The sequence below is a fragment of the Xiphias gladius genome, chromosome 17 (assembly GCF_016859285.1).
Source record: "Xiphias gladius isolate SHS-SW01 ecotype Sanya breed wild chromosome 17, ASM1685928v1, whole genome shotgun sequence".
NCBI classification, from domain to species: Eukaryota; Metazoa; Chordata; class Actinopteri; order Istiophoriformes; family Xiphiidae; genus Xiphias; species Xiphias gladius.
In genome coordinates, this window is record NC_053416.1 from 9008689 (window position 1) to 9035989 (window position 27301).

Below are 27301 nucleotides of genomic sequence, written 5' to 3' on the forward strand. Positions count from 1 at the left end.
GCTTGGCACGAAGACTGGAAACAGAGGGAAACAACTAGCCTGGTTCTTACCCATGGAAAAATAAATCCATCTACTAGCGCCTTTAAAGCTCACTCATCAACACATTATATCTCCTTTGTAAAATCCGTACAAAAAACAGAGATGTAAAAACAACAATTCACTCTTTTATGGGAGGTTACATGCTGGACGATTTTCACATATTTTGGGAACAGCTACTTCCTGGAGTCTCTGGTGGTTCTGCAACTGCTCAGAGCCAAGAAGTAGTGCAGCACATGACCCCTTGTAAGACAGCAAAATGTCATTTTTACACTTTAGTTTTCATTTAAGCTGTTGGCAGCTGAATTTTGTTACAGCTGAAAAGAGCCGGGCTAGCTGTGGCCCCGTTTCCAATCTCTGTGGTACGCTAAACTCTCCACCTGAAAGTTAATACGCCAAATTTTTGCTTTTAAATAAATCTTTTGTTGCCGTTTTCAGGATTGAAGAGTCCCAATCACAAATCACAAGTGTAAGTCCCACACTAATGATGTCTTATACGATAGTTTCACGTTGTAAAAAGGGTCCATTTCTAGAGAAACTCTGCATAGGCTTCAGACATGAACTGCGGAGGTGCCCAGTGAAAATACTAGGATGTTCCGATGTAGTGGAAAAGGAAGCTAATATAAATTATTATTCCATAATCTGAACAAAACTGCCTGGAAGTGGAAGTGCCTGTGTAGGCAGGTCAGAAGTATTTGATCATTCCTTCGGAACAAAAAGAAGGCTTGGCTTTATACAGTTACTTGGTATGTAAACACACTTTTGATAAAACGTCTTATCTGTGGTGTTTAACAGAATCAGTCTACTTAACTGGTCACACGTGATAAGAAAGTAAACAAAAAGACAAAGACAAAGACAGAATTAGAGGAGGCTGTCTCTAAACCAAGGGACCAACTTACTCTCCTGTCCCAACAAAAGACCCAACAGAAGACAGATCACAGAAGGTGGAGGCAAGACCACCAATGCTGACAGTCACAGAGTGTCCTATTTCTTCCATTCAGTGAATACAATCAATGACACATTTGAATAAATGTCCTCAGTCATGTCTGTAAAATTATCAGCATGGGATTTTTTATTATTTTGCTGTGTGCACTACTAAATTATGAAAAACAATAAGAAGGGACTTTTTTGGAAAAAGATTTATTTTTTGATGTTATCTATTATTCTGTTTGTGTTTCTTCTTTATCAAATTAATTGTAAAAAAAAATCTAAGTTCTCCACGGGAGAAATACACTTTGTTCCCACATTCATGCCTTCTCGTAACCATCATCATTCATTAATACTCATTGTTAGTCATTAAGATTTCACTGATCCCTTGCTTTTTTCCTTGTTCTTTGTCAACTTGAAAGTGATTAGATCCATTAATAGCCCTTGAATCAAATTAATACCAGGTTCAAATCCTTCACTTAATATTTTTGACCTCCTGTTTGTTGCTACAGTTCAGTTTTGTCTTTTTTCTTCCCTTGTTTCTGTCCATTGTTGGCAGCACACCTGAATCCCAGGTTATCAGAGGCGGAGTCAGGAGTGTTTCCCATCCTGTAGGTCACAGAATCACAACCATCAGTCAAGTCAGGACTGCTGCGCAGTTTCTTTGTTGGCTCAGGGTCTGAAAATAGAGTGTTTTGGTTTTTTTTAAAAAAATAACCCACCTGGTTGTGATTTGTGCCTTGTGATTGGCTGAGCCGTCCAGCGTGTCGATCCAGGAGCCACCACGTAGCACGTACATCGGCTGAGCTCCATGAAAGGGCGTGGATGTCCATTCCCACGTGTTTCCCATCATGTCATACAGTCCTGCAGGAAGAATCAACATTGTTCTTATAAGATAAGAAGCACACAAGCAAGAATACACCTTCACTGTATTGTACTGTATTTACTGTACTGTATTTATCACAGTACCTCAGACTCTCTGGTTTTAATAGACTTCTGTAACATCTTTTTTCAGTCTATTGCTTTCAACTAAAGACATCTCTATTACAATGTAGCACCTCTTATATTATATAATTTCATTAATGTTTTTATTTTTTATATTTTTTACTTTAACCAGGGGACAGTTACCGTAGCTATTCTGAGGAGGAAATGCTGTGACAGGAGAGATGCCATGGTATCCATCCTCTGCAGTGTCTCCATCTGGAAATGATCCCTAAAACATACAGAAAAAACACCAGTTATCATAAAAGCATGTTTTTTCATTCACACGCTTTCACGTGAACATGTTTTTTCACGGGACAATATATCAAAATTATATCTATCGTATTCACTGATTTAAAAAGTAAAACCATTTTGATTTTGACTAGGGATGAGGTTTGATATTGAATATGAACCAAGTTCCGAATCCGCTTATCAAATCCGAACCCTTTAGAATCCCTTGTCGTATCTTTTCTTAGTCGTTTGTTTGATGGGGAATGATGACATCTGTTAAAATACACTGTTTTTATTTCACTCGGTGCAGTAACAAAACAAATTTCAACTGTTTAACGTAAAAAAAGATATAAATTACTATTTAAGAATCTACCTTCTTCTAATCACATCAACGACACAATTGGTCATTTGAATTGTGATTTAAGGACCAATTAGCAGACAAGTATGACACTGACACTCATAGAAACTACTGTATTTAACTATCAAACCTAAAAACCTAAACTTTTGGACGGATCGGAAACAAAAAACCAAACAAGATCAGAACACACACCACCCTTTTTTTTTTTAATTGTCTGTTTAAATGGGGAAGGTCTTACAAAGCTTAATCAGTTTTCCACCCAAATTTATATATTTAGCCAAAGAAAACAGAATCACTTTTTGCAGACATGAGGGGGAAACTATCAAATATCAGTGTTTTTTAAATAAACATATCAGCAAATCCCCAGTCAGAGCATCCTATGAGGGCTATATAATGTGCTAATGCTGATGCTATATGCATTACTGTAGTATGCTGACCTGCCACAGGTTGGTTCTGTTGGCCTGGAACTTGTTTCCCCACGGATAAGTCCGACCTGAAACACAAGAGGTAGGAAAAAGATAATAGTACAGCAAACAATGATATTATAATTATTATAAATATTGAGCTAGGTGGCCATGAAAACTAGTTTCCCCTCTTTCTTCTTTGACTCATGAAGACATTTCTCTCTCATGTGTATTGTATCTGAAACACCAACTAAACCGTAGTTCTGGGCAAATTCAGTAGTTCTGGAGCAGACTGACCAGAAGCATCAATGTAAAATAAAACACAGTATTTACTCTTTAAAGGATGTCGGTCAAGCGTAGATACAAACAAACTGTCAAAAACATACAAAACTATCATAATGGTGGCACATACAGTATATATTCTGATGTTTCAGTGTATAAACTGTGTACCTTGTAGCCCCCCACGTGCAGCCCACTCCCACTCCTTCTCAGTTGGCAGTCTCTTGCCCTTCCACCGGCAGAAGGCCTGAGCGTCATTCCAGCTCACCTGAACCACCGGGAAGTCCAGGCGCTCCCGAATGCCTGAACCTGGTCCTGCAGGCTGAACAGCAGAGAGTGGAAGGGGTGAGAGGCAGGCAACGGAGGCACGGTTGAAGATCACAGAAAATGGTGGAGGAATAGAAAATCCAAAGCAAAACAGAGGACTTCACCTGTCTCCAGAACACCCGCTCTACAGGCAACCACCAAGGAGCGGACTGGATGGGAAACAATGAGTTAAAAGTGGAGGTTACTCACAAGGCCCTGTTTTTAATAGTTTTGGAAAAAAAATTGGAGGTCTATGTGAAGGAATATACTCTTAACGGGCTCTGGATACACAGACAATACGTGTTGGTGGGATCAGTTGTTGGTTTTGGTCTTTTTCACTGGATTTGTTGACACGAAGAAAAGTAAAAAATATAGCCCAGCTTTGAGTTTACACCAGTTTAAAAAAGAACTGTGTGGGAAATATAGCCCTTTTGAAACACAGTGGCCAAAGTGTAGGGGTTGGAAAGTAATTGGACAGATACGCATGAATTCAAACAAAAATCATCATATTTAATATTTTGTTGAAAATCCTTTGCAGTCAATGACTGTCTGAAGTCTTTGACCCATAGACAACAGCAGACCCTTTGAATCTTCCCTGGTGATGCTCTCCCAGAGCTTCACTGCAGCCTCCTTCAGCTCTTGCTCGTTGTGGGGTCTCTCTCTGCCTTGAGTCTGGTCCTTAGCAGGTGGAATGCAGCTCAAACAGATTGAGGTTAGGTGATTCACTTGCCCCACTCAAAGATATTCCACTTCTTCACTCTGAAAAAGCTCTCTGGTTGCTTTGGCCGTACGTTTAGGATCATTGTCCTGCTGATTGATGAAATGTCGTCCGATGAGTTTTGATGCATTCGGATGAATCTGAGCACACAGAATGCTTATGCATACCCCTTCACTGATCCTGTTGCTTCCGTCAGAAAGGAAATCGTCAATAAACAACGGTGTGCCAGTTCAGTGTGGCAGCCATACATGCCCGAGGCCATAACAGAACCACCACAATGTTTGGCAGATGAGGTCGTGGCTCTGGGGTCATGATCTGTTCCTTTTTTTCTCCATACTATCCTCTTTCCATCATTTTGACAGAGGTTGATTTTTGTTCCATCAGTCAATACAACTTTGTTCAAGAACTCTACCGGTTTCTTTTGTGTGTTTTTGTGACCTGCAGCCTGGCCTCTCTGTTTTTCAGGTAAACCAGGGGTTTGCACCTTGTGGTGACTCCTCTGCGGTTATGGTCATGAAGTCTTTTTCTTGATTGTTAAGGAGGAAACATGCATGCCTACACCCTGATTTTCCAGTCATCGACAGGATTTGTGTTCTTCAGTCGACCAGGTCGTCTGCCATTTTCCTCTGCACACCTGCTTTTTTACCCAACTGCGGAGTTTGGCAAACCAGCTGCCTTTGATATCTATGGGTTTTTTTTGGCCTAATCATTATCTTCTTCACTTGCATAGTCAACTCTTTACTCCTCGTATTGACAGACAACTCCACGTCAGTCTAAATGACAACTCTCAACCCACTCTGAGCCACGTGCAAACATGACCTAACACTGAAACGACACACAGCTGTGAAAAAAAACATTTTGTAGCCACCTGTCCAATTACTTCTGAACCCTTGTAATTTAGACAGTATGTGTTAATAGGGCTATATCTCCAACCAAATTCTTTCAATATTGACAAAAACCTACTAAAATTAAAACTGTGCATTTCATCCAGCCTTTTCATTACAACATATAAAAGCCCAGTACCTCAATTTTCTGTGTGACTTTGCTCTTCAGCTCCTCAGACACAAAGTCTTGAAACACAAAACTCCAGCCAAAAGCCTCCGCTTCAGTTTTGTACTTCTGCGCTCTCACGAAGTCTCTGTGGTGAATGAAGGTAAAGTCAGTGGCTTTTCTTATACTACTTTTAACTTATTATCCACCTTGTGATCCACCTTAACGTCCACTTTAAAGTTTTGTTACCTGAAATCGGCATTTGTGACTGGATATTTGTCTATTTTGAAAGGTCCCAATGCAACCTCCTTCGTGTGGGACTCTCCATCTCTCCCATCAGCTGCACCGGTTCCCATCAACATCTTTCCACCTGGTATATTCATCATCTCATCTGCTGTGTGTCAGGCGCAAAATTGTCCAGATCACGCTGATTAAATGTTAAGATACTTTACATTTTGGTATGTTCAGAAATGAAAAGGAGCGAGCACTTACCTGCCACTGCCAGTAAAAACACAGCAGACATCCAAGACACTATTTTAACGTTCATTTTTGATAAAGTTGTTTGAGTAAACAGTCATTTGACATAAGGAATTTAAATAAAGGACACAGGTTACACATAAAATTTTAAGAGATAACTATCAGCTTGACTTCTCAAACTTGAGTTCAACGATTACATTCATCTTTTTCTATGTCGGACAAATTTCACGGTCGCATCAGAAATGGGTGCAACGATAAACAGGTCCCGTGCAAAAATAGAAGGTTCCGCTTTAAGCGTTAATTCTTTTTAATTTTATTTTTTGTCATGTATTTTCTCTCCCTGTATGAACCATATTGAAGTTGCACTATATTAAAGCACATAAAACACCACATCTTGCTTTGCTGGTACGCCGAAATCTGTGCTAATTTATGTCCACCGTACATTTAAAAAGACAAAAAGAATTCAATTACTGACACTTCCCATTTCAGAGAACACATCAAGTATATTTTCGCTTAAACTGACATTTTAGCAAATGCAGTGACTAGGGCGGGTTTTACATTATTAGAAAATCCCGATAAGGCTGAAAGAACAATCCAGTCATAGTTTGTATATCCACATTATGTGCAGTGGGTACATTGTTAAAAAGTTATACTAGAGCACAAGGTATTGTTATAAAATGTGTCTTATTGGAATTTTATTACTGATGCATTGTTGTGTGAGTATTGCATTACAATTTTAGCTGGTAGAGTTTAACAACATTATCTTACTCCTGGGTAGTTTAATCTATAATACTGGATATTTCATGAGCTTACACTGGAACTTTTGTATGTGTAACTTCGTGTGTAGCCTATCCGTAAACTACAGTGCGTACTATTCAGTGGAGTAAAAAAAAAGTATATAAAGTATTTTGCTCTGGAATTTAGTGAAGTATAAGTAGCAGAAGATGAAAACACTTAGGTACCAAAAAATTAGACTTGTGTAAATGCACTTAGGTTTCATCCTACCATGTGTTGTGTGTTAGTTTTTATAGCTTAGTCTACATGTGGTTCGTAACATTCATGGACTCTTCCAAGCAGAAAAAGCAGCCAGTTTCTTTTATTTTTTGATCCATTCACTCTTCACAGAAAAAAAAACAAAAAAATCTTTCAAGAGCCAAGATAACCTTTAATTGGTAGAAACAGAACAGTGGCAGAGGTCAGTGCTTTTAACAAAATCTCATAAATAAACCAATCGGAGGGAGGCATTGACAAATCCATGAAAAAAAAAAAAAACCATGACTAGCATAACGATGGTTTCTGACAAACGCTGTGATGGATGCTGTGGTGTTTACAGCAGGCTGTCCATCAGACTGGGGGTGCTTCAGAGTGCCGAGAGCGGGAACACGTCGACTGAACCATCAGATAAACAACTATCCCTGTGAGCATGATAACAGCTGCAGCCTCTTCACTTGACTTTTAACCTTTGAGAGAAGACATTCCGGCTCGCATGATCTCATCCACCAACAAAATGTTGCTGGCGATCACCGTGCTGTAAAGAAAAGCAGACCCAGGTAGTGATGAGGAGACAATGCATCCGGACAATTAAGAATATTCCACTGGTCTTGGGAAGTTAAGAAATGCATAATCTCACCATGAATGGAGAAGCTGTTTCTTGACACTGTAATTGTCCCATACACCTGCTTCTCCAGCCACCATGGGTTCCCCTGTAAACCACCAAGATTTAAGTAAACAAGGCTTTAATATAAGAGAATCATGCCTGAAAAAAGGATTAAGCTTAACCTCAAACAGCATTAAAAAAAGGATAACCATGACTCAGACTCAAAATACAAATATAAAGTCTTGGAGTAGTACAATTAATGGAGGCATTAATTTCATATATTGCTATGTTCTGTGGTGATATGAAGAGGGAGATGAATGCTTTACTAAAAACGTGTTTACTCTCCATGAGTTCTGATTTCTGATAGTTCAGCCTTTTGCCAATTTATTGCGGTTTGTCATCTGTATATAGTAAGTAGGAACTTGATGCTGAGTGTTAAAAGATCCAGTTCTCTGCAATTTATTACAGTTTGACCTCAATGTAAACTTGAATTCACTGAGTTAATAGGTTTATATTAATGTGATGTGATGTATTGTGGGTATCTGGAAACGAAGACAAACATCATTTTCTATTAACGGTGGGGTGTGGTTCTGACCTGTGCTGAGGTCCACTCCAACGAGCAGACCAGACTCCCTGTATTCCATCTGCAGCTTCAGCAGGGTCTCCTGTGGGTCATAGCCAGAGTTCTGGGCCAAAACCTACAAAGGAAGATGCATAATTGAAATCAACAGAGGTCGAAACAGTATAAATACTAACAAGTCAGTTTTACTGAGAGGCTAGAGTTCTCTATAAACACATCAGGTAAGTGAACACTGAAAGCCTTGGGGAAAAAGAAAAATCCCTCACCTTGGGGATGACTAGAAGAGCATCTGCGAATGCTTGGACTCCCAGCTGGGCTCTGCCTTTCACATTGGGCTTGTGTTTTACCAGAGCGTCTGCCACAGCCACCTCGAGCGCACCTGCGCCGGACACGACACTACCTGAAGAGACAAAGATGAAAAGAGGATACTCAGAAAACCCACAAGTAAAATTACCTTGGCTCAATATGTCAAGAACTGTGAACTGTGTTTAAAACAAAACGAATCGCTGGTTAAAAGAAACTTTGGGGAGTTTGTTCTGGTCAGCTGAATACATGTAGGAGCGACTGAATCTCTCCTAATGCAGAGGAAAAGACCAGAGTCACTGTAGCACAGACAAGAAAGACCAGGGAGAGCCATGTTAGCATCCTTGGGTGTTCGCTGTGCAAATGAGACCAACTGCATTTTACCAAAGAAAATAATAAATGGTGATCTTTATTTCGGATATTAATTTTATGATACAGTCAGAATCAAAATAGGCAGAATAAAGTAAAAAGAACTGGAGCTAGTGCGCCAAAGAGGACAGTCTGCGAAACTTCACAAATTCTGGTACTGAATGTGACTGTTTGTCTGAAAGGGCTTTACAGAGTCACTTTAGACAGGAAAACCTACCTACAGAAGAGTAACAACAAGAAAACCGACGTCTCATCTCCTAATTACATTGAATTGGAATTTAAAAAAAACTGCAATTGTAAATTGTTAAGTCAGTAAGACAATAAGAGGATCAACTTGGGGGGCAAAAGAAAGAAGGGAAAAAAGACTCTTGCCAATCTTGAATTTGATTTTAATTTGGAACACTGCAAACAAAATGTTGAACTACACCCTGGTGGCAAACAAACACTGGACTTGTAACTGAATCACTTTTGCTGCAGTGAATCACATTTCCATTAAACTAGTTAAACGAAAAACAAATGATTCAAACCCGTTTTAAAGTTTTAGGTTCATTGGTGTCTTACCATCTTCAATGGCATTCTTAACTGCCCGCAGACCATCCCTTACGGCGTCTTTGATCTGTGTGAGGGTGTGTTTGTTGGGGCCCTTCACCAGCAGGGTAACCGAGCGAGGGTTCCCACACTTCTCGATGAATGTGTACTTCTCCTCTCCCTGCAAACAGGATTGAGGACAATTAAAAGCTCTGCCATAACATCTTAAACACATAGAAAACACAAACAGATTCTGTGAAGGGGAAAAAAAGAAAGAAAAAAAAAATTAACACGACACCAGGATAAACACTCACCAGTGTGTGTTCATAAACCAATCCAGCATGTCCCAAGCACTCAGATGTGAGGTCATCAACCGAATTCATGGCAATGCCACCGCAAGCGAGGCTGAGCCTGCCAAGGGAACAATACACTGTATGTATAATTCAGTGTTGCTGTGATTTATGATTTAAAAAAAAAACAACAAAAAAAACATCATGCTGCTGGGAAATCAGTCTCCCAAAATAAGAGCAGTTGTGGACAGCAAGTGTTGTCTGTCCAGGTGTCCCTGTCCTGATGCCAGTGTATGAAGCTGAGGTCTACTGAAGATGCTGCATCTCTGCCTCTTTTACAGTGGATTTCTAAATGTTTTCTAAATATTAAATACTGACACAATACACATGATTTACACTTACAGAAAAAAATTGCTAAATGGGCCTAGAAGGGAAGAGATTTCACATCTCATAATAAAGACAGACTGTACTGAACATAAAGCACAACGGACTCTGGTCCCACATTGGGCTGCATTTATGAAATGTGCAGGTACAAAATTTCCCTACTGTGGCCAAAAACCAATGGTATCAATACTCAAACTTTCCTGAAATACTATTCTTAGAGCTGAAATATTGGAAAATTACTTCACACCTTGTTTTTTTTGCCATTGAACAGTTAACTATTCTCCAACTTTACTGAACAAAAAAGCATGAACATAAAATACACTTACAGGAATCCAAAAGCACGAGCAGTTAGTTTGTAAAAAGTACAGGGAGAAAAAAAAAAAAAAAAAAACAGCACCCCCCACAGGTTGAATTGAAACCTTAGCCACAAACAGAGTTAAAGCCAACCCGTGAAAAACACCACAATATGTGCAACTGTGAGGCAGCAAGTTTCCTTGTTGTCAGTCACGTAAGAAGTTTCTGTCTCTCACTTTGCATTATGTTACCACTTGGCACCCACAAACTGGTTCACAGTTCAGAAGCTCAACCAGCGGATGTTAGTAGCTAGAGCTTGACAGACCAGGAGGCTGGTTCGTTGGCGTGCTGTGGCTGTGCTGCCTCTATTTGACAGGCTGAAGGGCGCACCCTTGTGGCTTAGCAAAATAAAACTTAACGAAGCGGGACCCCCGTGCTGTGTTCATAGTGCCCACTGAAAACAATGACAGTCCCAGTAATGACTGTAATAAGAGATTACTGATAGTTCTTTAAATATAAGTATGTCTCACTACAGTGTACAGAAAAAACAGGATACAAGCATTACGCCAGCTACCTTATGGGCCTCATAGTTTCTATTTCTACCATTTTTATTCATTTTCAGCATTTCTTAAATTACACACCTCAAACCCCCCTTTTTAAAACTTCTGCTGTTTTTCCTTCTTGTAAAGAATGTAGTAAATTCTGCTTTTACACAGGATGTAACCCAAGAAAACAGAGCAACTACAACATTTGCACTGTACAGAAAAGCCTACTTGTATTTCTAGGAGGGTAAACATCTTTATTACCTTTCCATGTTCCTCCTCTTTGCCCTGCGCAGGGCTACAATGCCTTCCTTGGCTAGGGCATCCAGGGAGAATGGGTCAATACCCTGCACAACAGAGAAGAAACATCAAAGAAGAGATCAAACTTCCACTTATGATGATCAATTTGAGAAATAATTCGCTGTATACTGGTGTCAGTTTCAGTGATGTAAAGTTTATTCTGATCAGCTGAATACATGTAGGAGAGGATCGGGCTCTCCTAATGCAGAGGTACAGATCAGATTTACTGTAGCACAGATGCAAAAGACCAGGGTGAGCCACATTAGCATCCTTGGGTGTTCACTGTGCACTTAATAAGATTCATCATAACACACTTAATGTTCATATAGAAACTAAAAGTCTAAAATTATGTGTGAATGGACCTGTAACTTTGTGAAAATAATAACAGACACGATCTTTTAGTGGCAGAAACCTGATGTAAAGCAGATTTGATACGTCAGACATTTGCGTTTTATCCAACTAAAGTGTGTCGTATAGCCTCAGTTATTAAACAAAGTCAAAAAGAAAACAGATTCAGAGAAAGACTAGAGACAACTCCCTTGCGATAATATAGTATCGATATTATCTAATATGTTTAAAGCTTTATTCAGCATTATTTCTTACTTAGCATCAACTCAAATTAGCCAATGTAATGTCAAAGTGTTCCACTAGAATTGCTGATCCATCTGAAGTAGAGTTAAAGTAATCATCTAGCAACTCAAAAAGACTAATTCTTCTCTGCAGTTTGCCAAACAAACAAGGGCCAAAATGAATATTTGATTCCAGTGGGATGCCCATGTTTCTCCATTTCTGTTGGATGTGAAAGGTAATTTGAGGCATTTCTTTTCTAACACATTAGCCAAAAGAGCCTCATGACATCAGCTCATTGCTGTGATTTCTAGAAAGTGCATTATAAAGAAAGGCGTGACAACTGACTGTAAACATCTGCCATCTAACCAAATTTCTCAGGAAAACTCTGATTGCTAAACTACAGACAGATCTGTGCTCCTTAAAAAAACTTTAATAGTTCCAGCATGTTTAGATTTTCTGCTCATTTCTTGAAATCCTTCACTGCTCTACAGTAGTTCTGCGACGCTTTTATCACCCTATACAATGTTATTTTTGACTTTGTATTAGCCGTTTTTTAAAGCATGTTTCAAAGTTTAACACTGTGACTGAGTTACTATGTGACCTACTCCAAGTACAGAGGCAAGGAACTACTTTGGAAGCGCCCTGCAGTTAAAATACTTATACTACAATAATCCTCTTCTAGCATACCTTCTGGTTAATGACGACAAAACCCTTCTCCCCATTGGGACAGACTTTGTTCTTCAGGGCAATGATCTTCTGCACACGGTCCTCAATGAACTTCCTCTCTGCAGCCACAAGCTTCTCCCTCTCCCCGGCGCTCTTGTAGAAGAAGCCAGAATTGACCTCTGTCTTCTCATACTCCAAAGAGACGTTGCAAGTCAACACATAGGCATCCTCCACCCTCTTCTTCATGTCTGGGTGTCGGGCACCGTGGTCCAACACCAAACCTCTGATCAGCCTGCGAAAGACAGGGAAAAAAAAAAAAAAAAAAAAAAAAGGTTCCCTTAGATATCTGAGACCCCGTACACTCCTGCACCACTAACAGTAATTATCGTTAAAGGGATCAACTTTCTCTTGCTCCAAGTCTGTCTTGAAACTCACTGTGTATCGCAGTCGGTCTTATGCTTCATCTCCATGATTTCCACCATGTACAGGTCAATGGGTTCATTGGGTTTTGCAATAGCCAGCACAGCATCTACTACAGCCTGCAGAGGGAAAAAAAAGTCATCACCTCATCCAAACATTAAAAAAATGATTGCTGAAATTAATAATTAGACAATGCAGTAGGACCCTTTAAAAACGGGAAAACTTCCAACTTCTGTGCTCCAAGACTATCTGCAATCAGCATCCACTGTCAGCTAATATATTTACTCAGATGTAAAGGTTCAAATAAGTGCTTAAACGTCACTAGTCGTTTGATGGATAAATGATCAATTACAATGTTGAAAGCGAATCACTGTGATCATTTACCAATGTACTTGCAACGGTTTCCCAAAGGCATGTCATGTCTTACCTCAGTGAGCAGATCTGCCAGCTCTTTGTGGACCTTGGTCCTGAGGGAGGTGCGTGCAACGTTGATGAGGGTCTCTCTGTCCATTTCCTGAGTCACCTTCACCTCTTCCAGAACAGCCAAAGCTTTCTCTTTTGCCACCTCAAAGCCCTCAGCAATGATTCTTGGATGAAGACCCTGCAGCAAGAAATCAAAGGGAGTTATAGAAAAAAAATGTATTCAGTTTTAAATAATTTGACTCTTGACGTGGATTTTCACGAAATTCACCTAAAATCGATTTAACTCTCATGAACAATACTTGTGTACATTCTGGGTGGATTACCAGACAGACCTGGGACTTTACAGTTTTTAAAGCCTCTCTTTTACCTCTGAAACGTAGAGGTCAGCCTGCTTCAACAGTTCACCGATGATGAGGACATTGGAGGTTGTTCCATCTCCTGTAATGTCATCCTGTGCCGTGGCAACCTTTGCAATCAGTGACGCTGTCGGGTGCTGAATTTGCTGAAAAGAGAAAAAAAACAGTGCAACATCAAAAGCAAGACTGTCATTATGGTGGTTATGCAAAACCCCTTCATCATTAACAAAAGGATAACAGGGCTGCAATGAATTAAATGTCAAAAAACGAAGAGAGAAAAACTTCACGCGGCCCAAAGTGAAATCTTCAAATGTCTGGTTATGCCTTGAGTCCAAAACTCAAAGATATTCAGTTTACTATCACAACAGATGCACACATGGACACAGACAGTGGACAAATATGCAGCTCTGCTCATACTGCACTAGACATCTGCATGCTTAAACGTGTTCACACATTTGTTGGCACACGAAAAGCCTACATTGACATGGGCCGAAGACAAAATTTACATCATGGAGACCTTTATGGATGTGGAAAGAATAATTTGAGCTTTACCACAGAAGGACAGACTGGTTACTCTTGGAGTCATTCAAGAGTCCAGGGAGAGATATTGAAATCCACGGTAATAATGCATTTTAAATATAAGCACTATCATTATGCGAGACAGTTGAGAACTGAGGGTGTAATATTTGGTGTCGATAACTTTGCTTTGATCAATACATCCTGTGATAAATTAGTGGTTTTCTGCCCTATTAAAGGCAGCAAAACCATACTTCTGATAGCTTACTTTGACAAATATAAACATGTTATTCTACAAAAACTCTCCATTTAACAAAGAAGCCACATTCCTCAAATAATAAATGTTCTCCAAACACAAGCAGTATACAAGGACTTCTTGTAATTTAGACACATAAGACGGTCACAGTCTAATTAAGGAATCAAGATTAAAAATCAAAAGCAAATCTGTCAAGGTATATGAAGCTTTCTGTCAGTACCAAAAAAAGTACTGCAGTTTGACTCCCAGCCCCATTAGGATAGTTAGTTCATCATAAATGTAACAGTGTATTATCGTTCATTTTGATATGGGAATGTGCTAACCATCATTACCCAGGCTTATATGGTATCCACACAGACAGACAGACAGACAGACACACACACACACACACACACACACACACACAAGGGGTGTGGTCACTGTTCAACAATGAAGAAGTGCAATAACAAACAACTGAATTGTACAGAATAATTTCACGGCTCAGCGCTTCCTTACCATCTCGTGTAACAAGACGTTTCCATCTTTGGTCAGCTTTATGTCTCCTGAACCAGACACCAGCCTGTGAGTCAAACAGGCGGGGAGGGGTTAAAGTTTACTGAGCAGAGCAGAGGCTGGTTCACTGCAGCCTACGGTCGGCTAATGTACTGATGGTAACAGTTTGTCAGCAGACGTAATAGTTTTCAGTCAGTCACGCCTTGTGCATAATTAATAGTTTACTATGATAACTAACTGACAGAGGAAGAGCAACTGTTAGCTAGTATCTGCCTGAACTTCCTGAAATAATCCACCTGGCACGGAGCAGTAACTAACATTAACAGGCGATCGAGTCATTAATTAGCTGGCTAAGTTATAATTTGCTCGTTAACAGTGAAGCCAAGTTAACAGAAAATAGCTGAGTCCTAACCGGGATTCATCCTGACGGTCCTTGGGGTTAGCATCGTCAGCTAACCGTCTGATGCTAACAAGCTAGCGTTAGCTTGTCGGTTGTCAAGGCTGATCAAGACGATGACTGGGCAGGGCAACGTGCGCCGGGAAAATCCGTTATGCGTTTGGCGACTGAAGGCCTCAGCTAGCGGAAATTGTGATTTAGTACTTTGTGGCGGAGGATGACAACGTAGTACACAGGGGTGGCTTTCCGATTTACATATAAATGCATAATCGGGTGGCGACAGAATGACTACAATGCTACCGGTAAATTGGAGCTAACGTTAGCTGCTAGTAAGATAGTTAGCACCGCACGCGTGCTGCACAAAGGGCTCCGGCAGTACTCACATTTTCATGGTCCCCTTCGGTCCCAGGTTACTTCTTAGCACATCCTGAAGCCCCCGGGCGGCACTGATGTTAACCGCCAGGGCGGCCTGGGCCCTGGCGACCTCTGCTTTGGGGTTCAGAGCTTTCACGGCAGCCATGGCGAAGCAGCACAGCCAGCGAAGTAAAAGTAAAAAGGTACCGCTGGTAGGGAGTCCGCACTGCTCAGGCTCGGACGCTCTCGAAAGGGGACTCGGTTTCCAGAAGGCTCCAACACGTGTTCTCGTGCTGCCTTTACGTACCCGGCCTGGGCTCGGACATTTTTGACTATTAACGATGCTTCAAACTCCCCGTTCACATTAGAACAAAATTAATCATGAGTGATACGTCTACTTTTTTTGAAAATGGGGCATAAACTTATTCGGACGGGTTGTTATAATTTTGACTACTTTTTGCACCATTAGAGCAATTCCCACCTACGAATATTTAGGTTATACTATATATCAGAGGTTTTCAAACTACAAAGCAAGGGCATGAGGCAAAGAGAGTACTGTGTGAGGTGACAGATACATGCAGGTGTTATTAGAGCAACAAGTTAGTTATTGTAGTTTGGCCAAACATGCTCAGCAGGTAAAGCTGCAGCAGTGACTGTAACGCACAGCTCACGGAGGCAATTATAGTAAGCTACTAAAGTGCTTGGCTGCTACAATTAGTCTTAGTCATAAACCAGTCAAATCTGAATTTACAGGCAAGTTCCATACATTTTACACACAAGATTCAGTATGTCTTACACTATCCGAGGGCATCTTTACATCCGATGTCCATTGCAATAAAAGTTCATAAACTTGCTTAGAAATAATAGGAGAAAAAAGCTCTGTATTACTCCAGAACTTGCCTGACAATAATCACTTTTTATTTTCTTTAGTATCAAAGTAATTGATAGTTGACAATAAATGTAATGGCACATAGCAAGCAGGAACTGTTAACAGTGAATTCGGCATACTTAATTTCCAAAATGTAAAAAAAATATAGCGTGAAGAAAAAACGGGTCTCAAGTTGTAATCCACTGAATCCATTGCAATATTACACTTTCGGTTTTTTGAAAAAATTTAAAGTGAAAATAACAACACTGATTTGGTTATGAGTGATTGCTTCCGATGTTGGAATTAGAAAAAGGAGTAAGGGACACTTAGCTCCCCCAGAAACGTAAAAACAACATTAGTAAAAGTTCATTGAGACTGCAGTTCATTTTATTAGTAACAACACTTCCACCCCTATAATGACTGAGGTAAGAGCTAAACATTAAACCGAACTCCTGCTACTTAAGGCACACAACTCGCTGTTTTATAAAAGTCAGATAAACGTGTGCAAGGTTTAATCATGTTGAATTAGCTTGGAGTTTTTCTTTTATTTATATATATATCTATCTATATAGATATATAGATAGATATATTTGGATAGAATAGATTTTGCTCATTTCATGACAAAGCAGTGACAAACTCTAACAGAAGGGAATCACCAGAGCAGTGGTGTATATTTAGTTGAGTACTGTACTTAAGTATAATTTTGAGGTACTTCTACTGTACTTGAGTATTTTCATATTATGCTACTTTTTTTAAAGATTTTACACACAAAACAATATGCTCAGTTTATAAAATATGATAATGAAAAATTAGGGGAGGGGGTTAAGGGGTATTTCATTTTTCCGACATACACTGAAGGTAGCTTCAGTCACACCCTGGACGACGCGCCGATTGGCCAGGTTACGTCACCTCTCCGATGTGGAAATAGACCAGCTCGGCTACACTGTCCGTTCATAACATTAGTAAGTTTTATTTAACTGAGAAAAGCTTTGCCACCATAAGGAGTTCTGACTGCTCTCCTAGGCTATTGCCTCTTGTTATGTTTGCCGTGCGTGATATTTCTAAAATGGATTACCAATCGGGCAAACCGGGCGACTGTCCGAGGGAGGCCCCATGTTCCCTCCATTTCATTTGGGTCTGCTAATTTGATGAATCTTAAATTTGTACGAAATTTGCACCAGTGAAGTTGGATATCAACCATGACGTGTCCCCCGACCTCCATCTTGTAGCCATTTCCTGTAGAGGGACCCTTTGTCGAATCTAGTTTCAAGATCTTGACTGTTTTACTTTACATTGTGGTCGTTTGTGGTAAAGTTGTGTTTAATCAAACTGCTTTAATTTTTTTTTTTATGGTCTGACAATTGTAATTTTTTAATAAAAGATTAGTGTTAGTGTATGTCAGAAAATAGAGAAAAAACACAAGTTAATTAATTGAAATTGCTTGATGTTACCTATTGATTTAATGTTAAAAAACTAAATCATTTCTACTCAGGAGTAATGTTTGGTTTCTGGATGCCTGGGGGAATAATGACACTGAGATCTATAGTGGGGGTCAGAATCTTTGCCCCTGGGGCCCCCTAGGGGGTTAATCCAGCCATGATTGATTCTGATTCAAGGAAGTGGGCTGCGCATTCAAATATAACACTCCTGGATGTGAACTCACAATGCAGGAACAGGATCAGGAAGAACAGGCTTAAAGCTTAATGGACAATACATGTACCACACTACTATCATTTCACACAATGCATGAGTGAATAAAGAGTCCTGCACTTTTTTTTTTTTTAATTTTCATCAGAAGTTTAATTCAATATGTACAACTAATCTTACTAAAACACTGCATTTCACAGTTACCACACTGAGATATTACTCCTCTCCTGTCCACTTGCTTAACAACATAAGATAGCTTAGAGTACCCCACTTTTTTTACAAATACAGCATTGACTAGATCTCTGTCTTGGTCAGTAAGCCCACTATGAATATCAATGATCTGACCATTCAAAAAAAAAAAAAAAAGACATTAATCTCAGCACAAAATCACCCGCTCGGCATTAATTTGTTGCTTGATATAGGGACAGGACAAATCAGTCAGTGTACAGTAGTTTGTACTGAGGATACTGATTAGTTCTGCTGAAACCAAAAACATTTTCTAATCATTTTAATCACCTTGCCCCCCTCTCTGCAGCTGAAAGAGCCAGAAGTGTCATGACGTTGAAAAACATAAAAAAAATCTGGAGGTCAGTTTAACACAGGGGACACAAACGGAGGAAATGGCTTCTGATTGGGGACGACTTCACCCCAACAACTGGACACTCGCTTCATGTATCCAGCAGAAATGAAAAGACTGCGCTCTAAACCAAAGTCAAGCCTCCTGTTAAGACTAACCTGACACTCTGTGGCGTTTGCGTTTTTTTTTCAACTTCTGTGCGTCTTCACAACATTGTCATTATGAATCCTTTCATCCATCCAGCTCATTTTGAATCAGATTACTGATGCACACAACGATGAGTTGCCTGGATCAAAGCCATGTAAACATAACGTCGTATTTGGCGGAGGAGCGGATACCTGTGACCTTATACTGAATATAAAGCTAGAGTCTGACTGAGGCCCCACATCACAGGCCACTATCTCTGACAATCAGCTTTACTGTCAATTATAGAACACTGATTTGTAAACAGCACACTCCCCTTTGTAAAACGCACAGTCCCCTGTAACATTTAAAGAAGCTTATCCAATTAATATTGATAGTGAACTGTGAGCTCTGGGCGCAGTGTTTTTGTCGTGAGATAGTGGAGGCAGTTACTTTTGCTTGATTTGTAGTACAAGAGGGCTTACGAGTCATGTTCAGTTTTCTTATGAAACACATTTTTTAATGAAAGACCTTAAGACATTTTCAGCCCCTGTGACCAGCACTAGAACTGCTGAATGTTTGATTCACTTCTCTTCCTGGTATCTCAACTCTCAAAACGCTGATGAAAGTATCTTTTAGATCGTCGTAAAAAAAAAAAAAAAACAAGTCAAGCTTTTTCCAAACTGAGCCTTTAAAATGATAAGGACAGTGAAGAGGATGAGTGTGTCAAATTATATTTTGTCAGTAACACAGTAACCATTGTAACAGATACAGTTTTGGTGATCAACTGAAATAAGACATTCTAGGCCCACACAGGAAAAGGGAGTAAAGAAAGAAAGAAAAATTGAAACAAAAGCTGAAACAACACGTTGATGTTACGCTGACATCCCTGGCAGTGCACACTCAGATAGTTGGTTACACCTTCTACAGACCAGTGTGATAGTTGCAGTGGTTGCTGAGAGGTTCTCCCAGTGTTTGTTACTTCATTGGCGAAGCTTTCATGGGAATCATTATTCTAGATTCCATGTGCTGAATAAGAGGGACTGCGGGATAAGGAAGAAACAACACACTTAGCAACGGATTTCTGTGTCATGCTGATTGTTCCCATACACACGAGACAACAGGTTCCAGACCCAGGATTCTCTAACCCATCAGGTTAGAGAATCCTAACAACAACAAAAAAAATGTATAAATGCACTGTAGTAACCTGGAAAAATGGACAACCTATGTGAGTTTTTGCCCTCATAATTTTATTTAATTTAGGTTTAGGAAGTTTTTAAAAAATTTGAAATCAGAATCATATTATCCTGTGTTTAGAAGGCGTGACGACTACCTAAATGCCAAGACTGGAATGATTTAGTAATGTCAGGGATTGTAATACTGTCTTTATATTTCCTTTTAATCTAGAAAACAATCATCTATCCATACATCCATCCTGGATTGCCACTAATAATCTCTCCCCAAGCCCAGACCTTACTTTGGAATCATGGCTTACTCATTCTAAGTGTATTGAAGATAGAAGATGTTGCTTTCTGATTTAGTTTTTGTGTGTGTGTGTGTGTGTGTGTGTGTGTGTGTCTCTCTCTCAGAGAATTTAAACTGTACAAGGCAGATTTCTACAGAAACTGTCCAGCTGTCACCAGGTCACTTAAGTGCATGTAAAGCTACTGAGTCTGTTAGGTGGGTAGTAAGTATGGCATATGAAAATACTACAATGACATTTACTGTATAAGAATATATTTTCAATTACGACATATATCTCAACATGGCAAATAATATGCAAGATTACATGTAAAAAACAGAAACTGATGTTTTATACAGTGAGCTGTGGTCCAGACAAGGTTTCGCACATGCAGCATAAAAAGCTCAATAACATATTTAGTTTTAAATTACAATTTGCTCAGAATCATTCATTTGGACAACAGAATTTTGTTAAATGATAACATCTTGAGATCATATCATCCTCATGATACGATTCAAAGATGGTGTTTGCTCATATCGTCTAGTGTCATCAGAAAGGTAAAGAGAGGCACGTTAAGACAGCAAAGTAAAACTTACCTGTGTAATAAACAACCTCATCCCAGCCGTCACGCTGCCAGGCTGCATTTCTGGTGTCTTCTCTGGACTGAAGGTCTTTGTAAGCTGATAAGAATCCAAAAAAGTTGTTGGGTTTAAATGGTTTTTCACTCAAATCCACATATCATACCTTCAGTCTTCACTCTTAGAAAAGAGCTGAATTCTTTCTTAAACTTTTTAAATCATGCATATCAATTCCACGACCTAAAATGTATGTAACATATTTCCTGAATCATCACACTGATACTTGCTGGAGAAAATGTAGAGGGGACATCAAAGACTCACCTAGAAAACTGGTAAGTAAATTATAAACACATTTGTGTAAGAACCTGCAATACAGTGATGCCGTAATATGGCAGAATTGAACTTTTGTGTGTATTTCTCTCTGAAAATATCCTGATGCCGTACAGGTCATTAAACTTGGAAGCACTGCTCACCCCATAAGTGATGAACTGTGTACAGACTTCCTATCTGTGAGAAAAAGCCTCCAACCGCCTCGTGATTCTTTTGGCGTATCTCAATAGCACGCGCCCTGCAGAGCACCAAAGAGTTGTGATACACGAGACAGAGAGAGAGAGAGACGGAGAGAGAGAGAGAGAGAGAAAAAAGAAAGAAAGACAGACCAAAAAACAAAAAACAAAAAAAGATTTCAAAAAGCTAATTGAAGAGCTGCACTGATTAAAACACTTGCATGAGTTTGTAGGTTCAATTGATTCTGACATTCACTGATATCCCAATAATTCTTTATGATCAGAACATCAAATTTTGATGTTACAACCTGAGAATTGCTTTAACCCCTCAAGCATGTTTGGTTTTATTACATCAACAGGCAAATTTTACAGTCATTATGAGTTTAATCGGATATGAAAAATATATTAAATCCAGGGTAAACAGATAAATTTAGATTTAGATTAACAAATTGTGTGTGGTATGTCCAATCATGCATAGGAGTCATGCATAGACTTTGTAGCCATAAAATACCGTTGACTCATGTTCATGCGCTACAATCTGTAAAACCCATAAAATAGTAGTGAGGGCATTTTAAAATGGTAGATAATAATGTTATCTCTACAATTACTATAAAATGGAGAGGAAACTTAAGAGCTTTTCAGATGAACTTTCAATATGAATCCAATTTGATGATTTTCAGATACTACATGTGCAAGACCAAAAGAAAGAAAAGGACAAAGATTGAGAAATGTATGTCTTACCAGTAATTTCCCCACTCAATCATCGTGCCTGGCTGAAATAAGAAATTGAGAAGGGGAGAGATGTGGAAAATAAGTTGTCGGACTGTTCACTACAGCAACGGAGAAGAACATATACACACAGATAATGGGAGGAAGCTGGTAAATGTACTACAGTAGGTAAGAGACAGAGTTACCCTGAGTTGGTATGAACGGAGCTCATAGATGTTGGGTCCGGAACGAGGGACAGGTTCGTTCCAGAAACTAAATTCCAGCAGCAACTGGTTCCTACGAGACAGCAGCATCTTCCCCCTCTCTCTCCTGTGTTCCATAAACTCCTACATCAACAACAAACAACAGGACCGTGTTACTAAGTAAATCTGGCTCAGCCCACCAACTCCTAAATATATCTGTAAAAGTATCAAACTTCCGGTCAGGTAGCAGGATAGCTCCACCAAAATCACATCTTATATTATCTAATGTGTTAAGTTTTATTTGGAATACATGAATATAAAACTTATGTGGGAATGTGAAAATCAAAATTCTAATATTCATAGTATTGTACAAAGGATTGTACCTCAGTAATCCTCTAATTTTAAATAGTTGGTGCCCACTTGACTGAGTAATAGTTTCAAATGTACTTGTGATTTAATATTATACTTATTTTCATTCTGAACAATGTTACCGTCTTAAAATCTATGAAAGTTAATTTTTGGTGAAACCTCAGACAACCTTATAAAAAAAAAAACAAACAAGCAAAAAATTCAAATGGACATCTGAAGATTAAACAACTTTACAATATGGATTAGGCAGGATTGGGTCCATTAACTGCACTTACCTGATTTACAGTATACAACTGCATTTACGTAAATAAGCTTTACAGATAATTGCACCAAAATTACTATCGCACCAAACAGCTGAAAAATCACAAGGAAAGAACAGACGGAAAGAGAAACTGGAAAAATGGTCTTGGGATCTAATTTGAGGGGTGCACTGCCAGAAAAGGTGCCCTACAGGTCACCAGCTGCCAGTAAACTGAACTAATTCGAGCACCCGTTACCTTATTCTGCCTGAGTTTGTTCATGACTTCGGTGAGAGCCGGGTATCCTCCCCGATATCTCCACAGGTGAACTAGAATAGAAGGAGCAGAAGAGCCAAAAATAATGCAGCTCTCAAATATATCTTGACGTGTCTATGTTTCTATGGGCAAGATATTCTTTTAGGTTAAAAAAAACTGTACTTCAATTATCTATATCTCTAGACCACCTGTGATGTGGAGCTGGCATCATGAGATCCAGTGTATCAACCTCTCTCCCACTACAATTACATCTCGTGAAATATGAGATCCTGCCTGAAAAATGCTGCAGTTAAAGAGGGAAAAGGCTGCTATAATATATTCACACTACGTAATTTACTAAAATGAAAAGGAGAAAATGAAGTTAGTATAGTTATTCCCATTATGTAAAAAAGGGTATACTCTGCTACCACACATGAGATCAGCTTAACCTGATCGGAACCAAAAACCCCACCACAATGCAGGGTAATAAAATACTGGATCCAGTGATCAAGTTGAAAAATCAACAACTGAATGAAGAAATCAACTATGAAAACTGTTCATTTTACAGGACTAAACATGTCAAAAGTGACAGCTGTCTCTCAAAGAGTAAGGAGACCGTGTTTATTGAAACATGGTATGAAACAAATTCTCTCAGAGCACGGTACTGTATGTTGTGTACATGTTTTATTTATGCAGCCTTTTAGATTATCTGAGGTTGCCAGTATTACTGCGCTGTGACATTAGAGGCAGATTACAGCCAAGGAATGATAAATGTCACCACAAGATCAAATGGACAACGGCCAGGAAAAGTGCAGTACAGTCACAGCTATAATTAACTGCAAAAGCTGTCAAAGAGCAGAGCAACTACAATATTCTTATGAAATCCTCATCTCTATGTCCCCAAAGAGAGAAAAAATGTCAAAGTTCGAAAAATCCTCTAAACCTCACTCTATTTCCCACCAGCAGCAGCAAACTATTGTATCATTGTCAAGTAACATTTGAGGGTCCATGAGATATATTCTCAAGGTAAATGATTTATGACTGATTCCTGTAAGTGTTTCAATACAGGCCAAGTTTAAAGCTTTAATGCAACTAAAAATAATTATCGCTATCAGTTAATCTGTCGACTATTTTTTTAACTAATCATTTAATCTCTTAGTTTATAAAATGTCATTAAATAGTGAAAAATGTTATTCACAAATTCCAGGAGCCCAAGGGTGCACCTCCAAATTGCTTGTTTTGTCGAACCAACACTTGAAAGGCAAAAAATTGTTTAATTTTAATAATGCAAAAAACACGAATCCTCACATTTGAGAGGAATAGTTCAGCGTTTTTGCTTGAGTCACTTGCATAATCAATAATTGTTGTCATTGTATTAATTTTCCTTTGATTGATTAATCACCTGGTCCTTTTAGCAATCGTATCTTGTGAGTTTTCTTAATGAATATTTTATCTTTTGAAAAGGAAATGCATGTTTCATTTAGACTGCCTGACTGAATGGGCTCTCAATCAGTTCACAAACAGATTCATAACTTGTGCATTTAACAGTGCTACTGATGTAACCTTGAGACATGGGGCTTGATGTGTGCTCTTACCTGCCTGATCCTGCTCTCCGTACCATGTGTTCCAGGTGCCCACAAGCTCACAAGGGTATTCGGGGTCAGCATGAATGGAAGGCAAGACGTCCTCACTGCGGACACACGCACAACACACACAAATGTGTAAAAACGCTGCACAGTTTGCAAAGCCAGCGCCTTGACCAGACAACTGAATGAAGACAAATTAAGGAACAGGGACTTTCTTACCAAAGTTGATTGTAAGCATCAAGGCATTCAGGTTTGACATTGTGAACTGCAAGGAAACAAAACGGGAGCTGATAATTCACCATCTAAACGATTTCATAAGATTAACCTAGGGGGAAATGTTCGGACATTTTTAAAAATCAGGCTAGCCAGGGTAAAACGCCATGGAACAACCGAGTCAAAAACAATACATACACTGTATTTTGTACAGATTGTTGTCTTCTTTCTTAGCGAGCAGATGAGAGTGAGCGTCTTTTCTTGGGTCGACCTTTCTAACAAACAGAGACTTGAACCAGCTGTCTTCGCGGAAAGCCGAGAGGCTCCTGTGGTGAAACAAAACACAAGAGTTGGGATGCAACCAGCATTTCGTCTCCTACAAAATGAAGAAATAAATGGCCAACAACAGAAAAGCTGGCCAACAAATGCAGCATACAATTACGCCGCCCGTACTCTCCTGTAATTCCACTTACAGTCCTCAAAGCACATGAGCTCCCCAGTACATTTCTGGCCTGCTCACTGACTACGGTCGGGCCTCTTATGTTATCAGGTGGTGTTTTTTCTGACTGCACTTGGTCTGGTGGGAGCACTTTCAGTTAAACCACCTGATGACCTGATATCGGTCAGGCCTGTGCCCTAGTTCAAAAGCAAAACTGAAACGGTTTCTATTTTCTAAGGCCTGTGATTAGTTACTATGTGTTAGTGTTTTTCTTGTATCCTTTCCTTTTTTATTAATGTTGCATTTTTTTTTTTTTTTTTTAGTATTTCTTTTGGTTTGTAGAGCTTGACCATTTTTTTTTGGCCAGGCCAATATGCAGGCTGATATTAGCTCATTGCAGATTTACCCAGGTGGTGAATATGTCACCCTGCAAGTAACAGGAAAATTCAGTAGAGAAATTCCAAGGTTATGTTTGAGGTAGTTTAGAAACCGTGTCTCCGTTACGTTCTCTGTCCACCAGAGAACACAGAAAATTTACTTTTTTACCTGAAAAGTGTTCTACTTGTTCACTTGATATGTTGGTTACAATTCCTTAATAATTAAAATTTAAGAGACCCTGATCAAAAATGTTTTGTTATGCTATGTGTTTATGAAAAAACAAAAACAAACAAACAAACAAAAACTATATTGGCGGATTGTTGAGGATTTTTAAAACACTAATACCCTTATTGATATCATCCTCAAAAATCAAGCTTAGGTCAGGCTATACTTCTGTACACATTACTGGTATGCCTCCTGTTTAAAGCACACAGTTTAATTGTGATAAAATGTGTAAACTAAGTAAAACTCTCTTGACTCGTCCTTCTTCATGAAGGTTCAGAGCAGCGGAAAAATGCACAAGGTGGCACTATAAACTAGTGAAAGGTGGTTGCGACAGAAAAGCGTACTTTATACAAATCTTTTTAGACCATCCGACTCATTCATTGCAGAGAAAATCCAGCTCAGAGTCCAGCAACAGAGAAAGGCTATAAGCTGTACTTACTACTCATAAGCAGGGGGTCAGTCTACATGGACGGCTAAGCAGTCTTCCCACATGAGTGGCACTTAGTTTCCTTCCAATAAACTTAATTTAAAAGTGCCAACAAGCAATCCATGCAATGGTTACACTTTTTTCTCGCGAAGCAGCCCAGTGGCAGTTTGCCAGCTAATGCAAACACAACTCTTACTTTTTACACAGTGCATTCAAGGCTGTCACATTTTAGCAACTTTTTTTTTTTTTTTTAAGACACGTCGCAGCATTTTATTTTCATTTCATTTCAGTTGCAGCTTGGGTTTAGGGCACACACACCTGCCGCAGCAAGAAACTGTCGCTCACTGATCAAAACAAGCGCTTGGCGTGCAAGCGATTCGTTGCGTTTTGACCTTGAAGTTAAATTCAGTTTGGGACTGAGACCAACTCAGCTGTGATTCTGTATTATTTCTGCACATGGCAACTACAAGTCTTCGCAAAAAAAAAAAAATTAGGAGGTACGCTAGGAAAAGTGCAAACACGAGTTACTTCACAACTTTGTAATTCGGGAGGGTAGTAATTAGCATTAGCAGAAAGTTAGCAAGTTTAGAGCTAGATGGCTAACTCCGGCTAACTACCTTACACGGGGATCTAAATGTAGCCAGCGTTCCCAGCTTTAGCTTAGCCGTCTAGCATGCCGGAGTTTGTCATTGGCGTCAACTCTACCGAAACCAAACACGTTTTACGTAACATTTCTACATCTGCATCCGGACATTCAACTTGCAAAACCCCAACCTTACGACAACCGTGACCTGTCCGTTCGCCCGGAGCCCGTTTCTCGTCCGTTTGAGGCCGTTGCCCACTCTTTGAAGGACTCGGGTCGCCATTTTTCCCTGAATAGTGTTGTGAGTTGGATGGAGGTTGTTTGACTCGGGCTGCAGCAGCAGACCGGACTGATCCCAGGGGAGCTGACGTTATTTACAATAACGTAACCCTATGATAAGTTTTCGCACCGGAATCAGTTAACGCGGTGTGGTTAAACTGATACTTAGGGGGGGGGTCCGACGATAACGTACCCGAGGTGGTTAAAATTACAGCGGCTGTTTATGAATAGCCATAACTCTGATTTTTCCACCTGCTCTTGATTAACGCACAGAGCTGATAACACTCTTGTC

General features: G+C 39.5%; 3 protein-coding genes and 2 non-coding genes across 6 annotated transcripts; all 5 read right to left on the reverse strand.

Moving 5' to 3' along the window:
* Window positions 1–971: 971 nt before the first annotated feature.
* sumf2 (sulfatase modifying factor 2) lies at window positions 972–5969 on the reverse strand. 2 transcript variants are annotated; one of them, XM_040150562.1, is made up of 9 exons: window positions 5723–5969; window positions 5480–5621; window positions 5264–5378; window positions 3648–3692; window positions 3388–3538; window positions 2971–3026; window positions 2092–2176; window positions 1686–1827; window positions 972–1572 (listed from the first exon to the last, which is right to left on the reverse strand). In XM_040150562.1, exons 1-9 carry the CDS (start codon window positions 5775–5777, stop codon window positions 1470–1472), a joined length of 894 nt encoding a protein of 297 aa, XP_040006496.1. In that variant the 5' UTR covers window positions 5778–5969; the 3' UTR covers window positions 972–1469. The 2 variants fall into 2 exon arrangements, with proteins under 2 accessions (XP_040006496.1, XP_040006495.1); XM_040150561.1 differs by having other exon boundaries at window positions 5480–5624.
* An 849-nt stretch (window positions 5970–6818) lies between these two features.
* Window positions 6819–15632, reverse strand: cct6a (chaperonin containing TCP1, subunit 6A (zeta 1)). The gene is made up of 13 exons (XM_040150559.1): window positions 15374–15632; window positions 14597–14660; window positions 13341–13475; window positions 12978–13151; window positions 12566–12669; window positions 12152–12422; window positions 10859–10941; window positions 9399–9495; window positions 9118–9265; window positions 8151–8284; window positions 7900–8002; window positions 7338–7410; window positions 6819–7235 (listed from the first exon to the last, which is right to left on the reverse strand). Exons 1-13 carry the CDS (start codon window positions 15508–15510, stop codon window positions 7163–7165), a joined length of 1596 nt encoding a protein of 531 aa, XP_040006493.1. The 5' UTR covers window positions 15511–15632; the 3' UTR covers window positions 6819–7162.
* LOC120803190 lies at window positions 8414–8550 on the reverse strand. The gene has a single exon (XR_005709307.1). It is a non-coding gene; the product is annotated as a small nucleolar RNA SNORA22 (small nucleolar RNA).
* On the reverse strand, window positions 11048–11184 carry LOC120803189. The gene has a single exon (XR_005709306.1). It is a non-coding gene; the product is annotated as a small nucleolar RNA SNORA22 (small nucleolar RNA).
* A 3643-nt stretch (window positions 15633–19275) lies between the features above and the next one.
* On the reverse strand, window positions 19276–27233 carry LOC120802650 (protein NipSnap homolog 2-like). The gene is made up of 10 exons (XM_040150693.1): window positions 26922–27233; window positions 24877–25004; window positions 24685–24730; window positions 24475–24569; window positions 22883–22953; window positions 22020–22160; window positions 21847–21878; window positions 21073–21167; window positions 20618–20701; window positions 19276–19602 (listed from the first exon to the last, which is right to left on the reverse strand). Exons 1-10 carry the CDS (start codon window positions 27011–27013, stop codon window positions 19538–19540), a joined length of 849 nt encoding a protein of 282 aa, XP_040006627.1. The 5' UTR covers window positions 27014–27233; the 3' UTR covers window positions 19276–19537.
* Window positions 27234–27301: the final 68 nt, after the last annotated feature.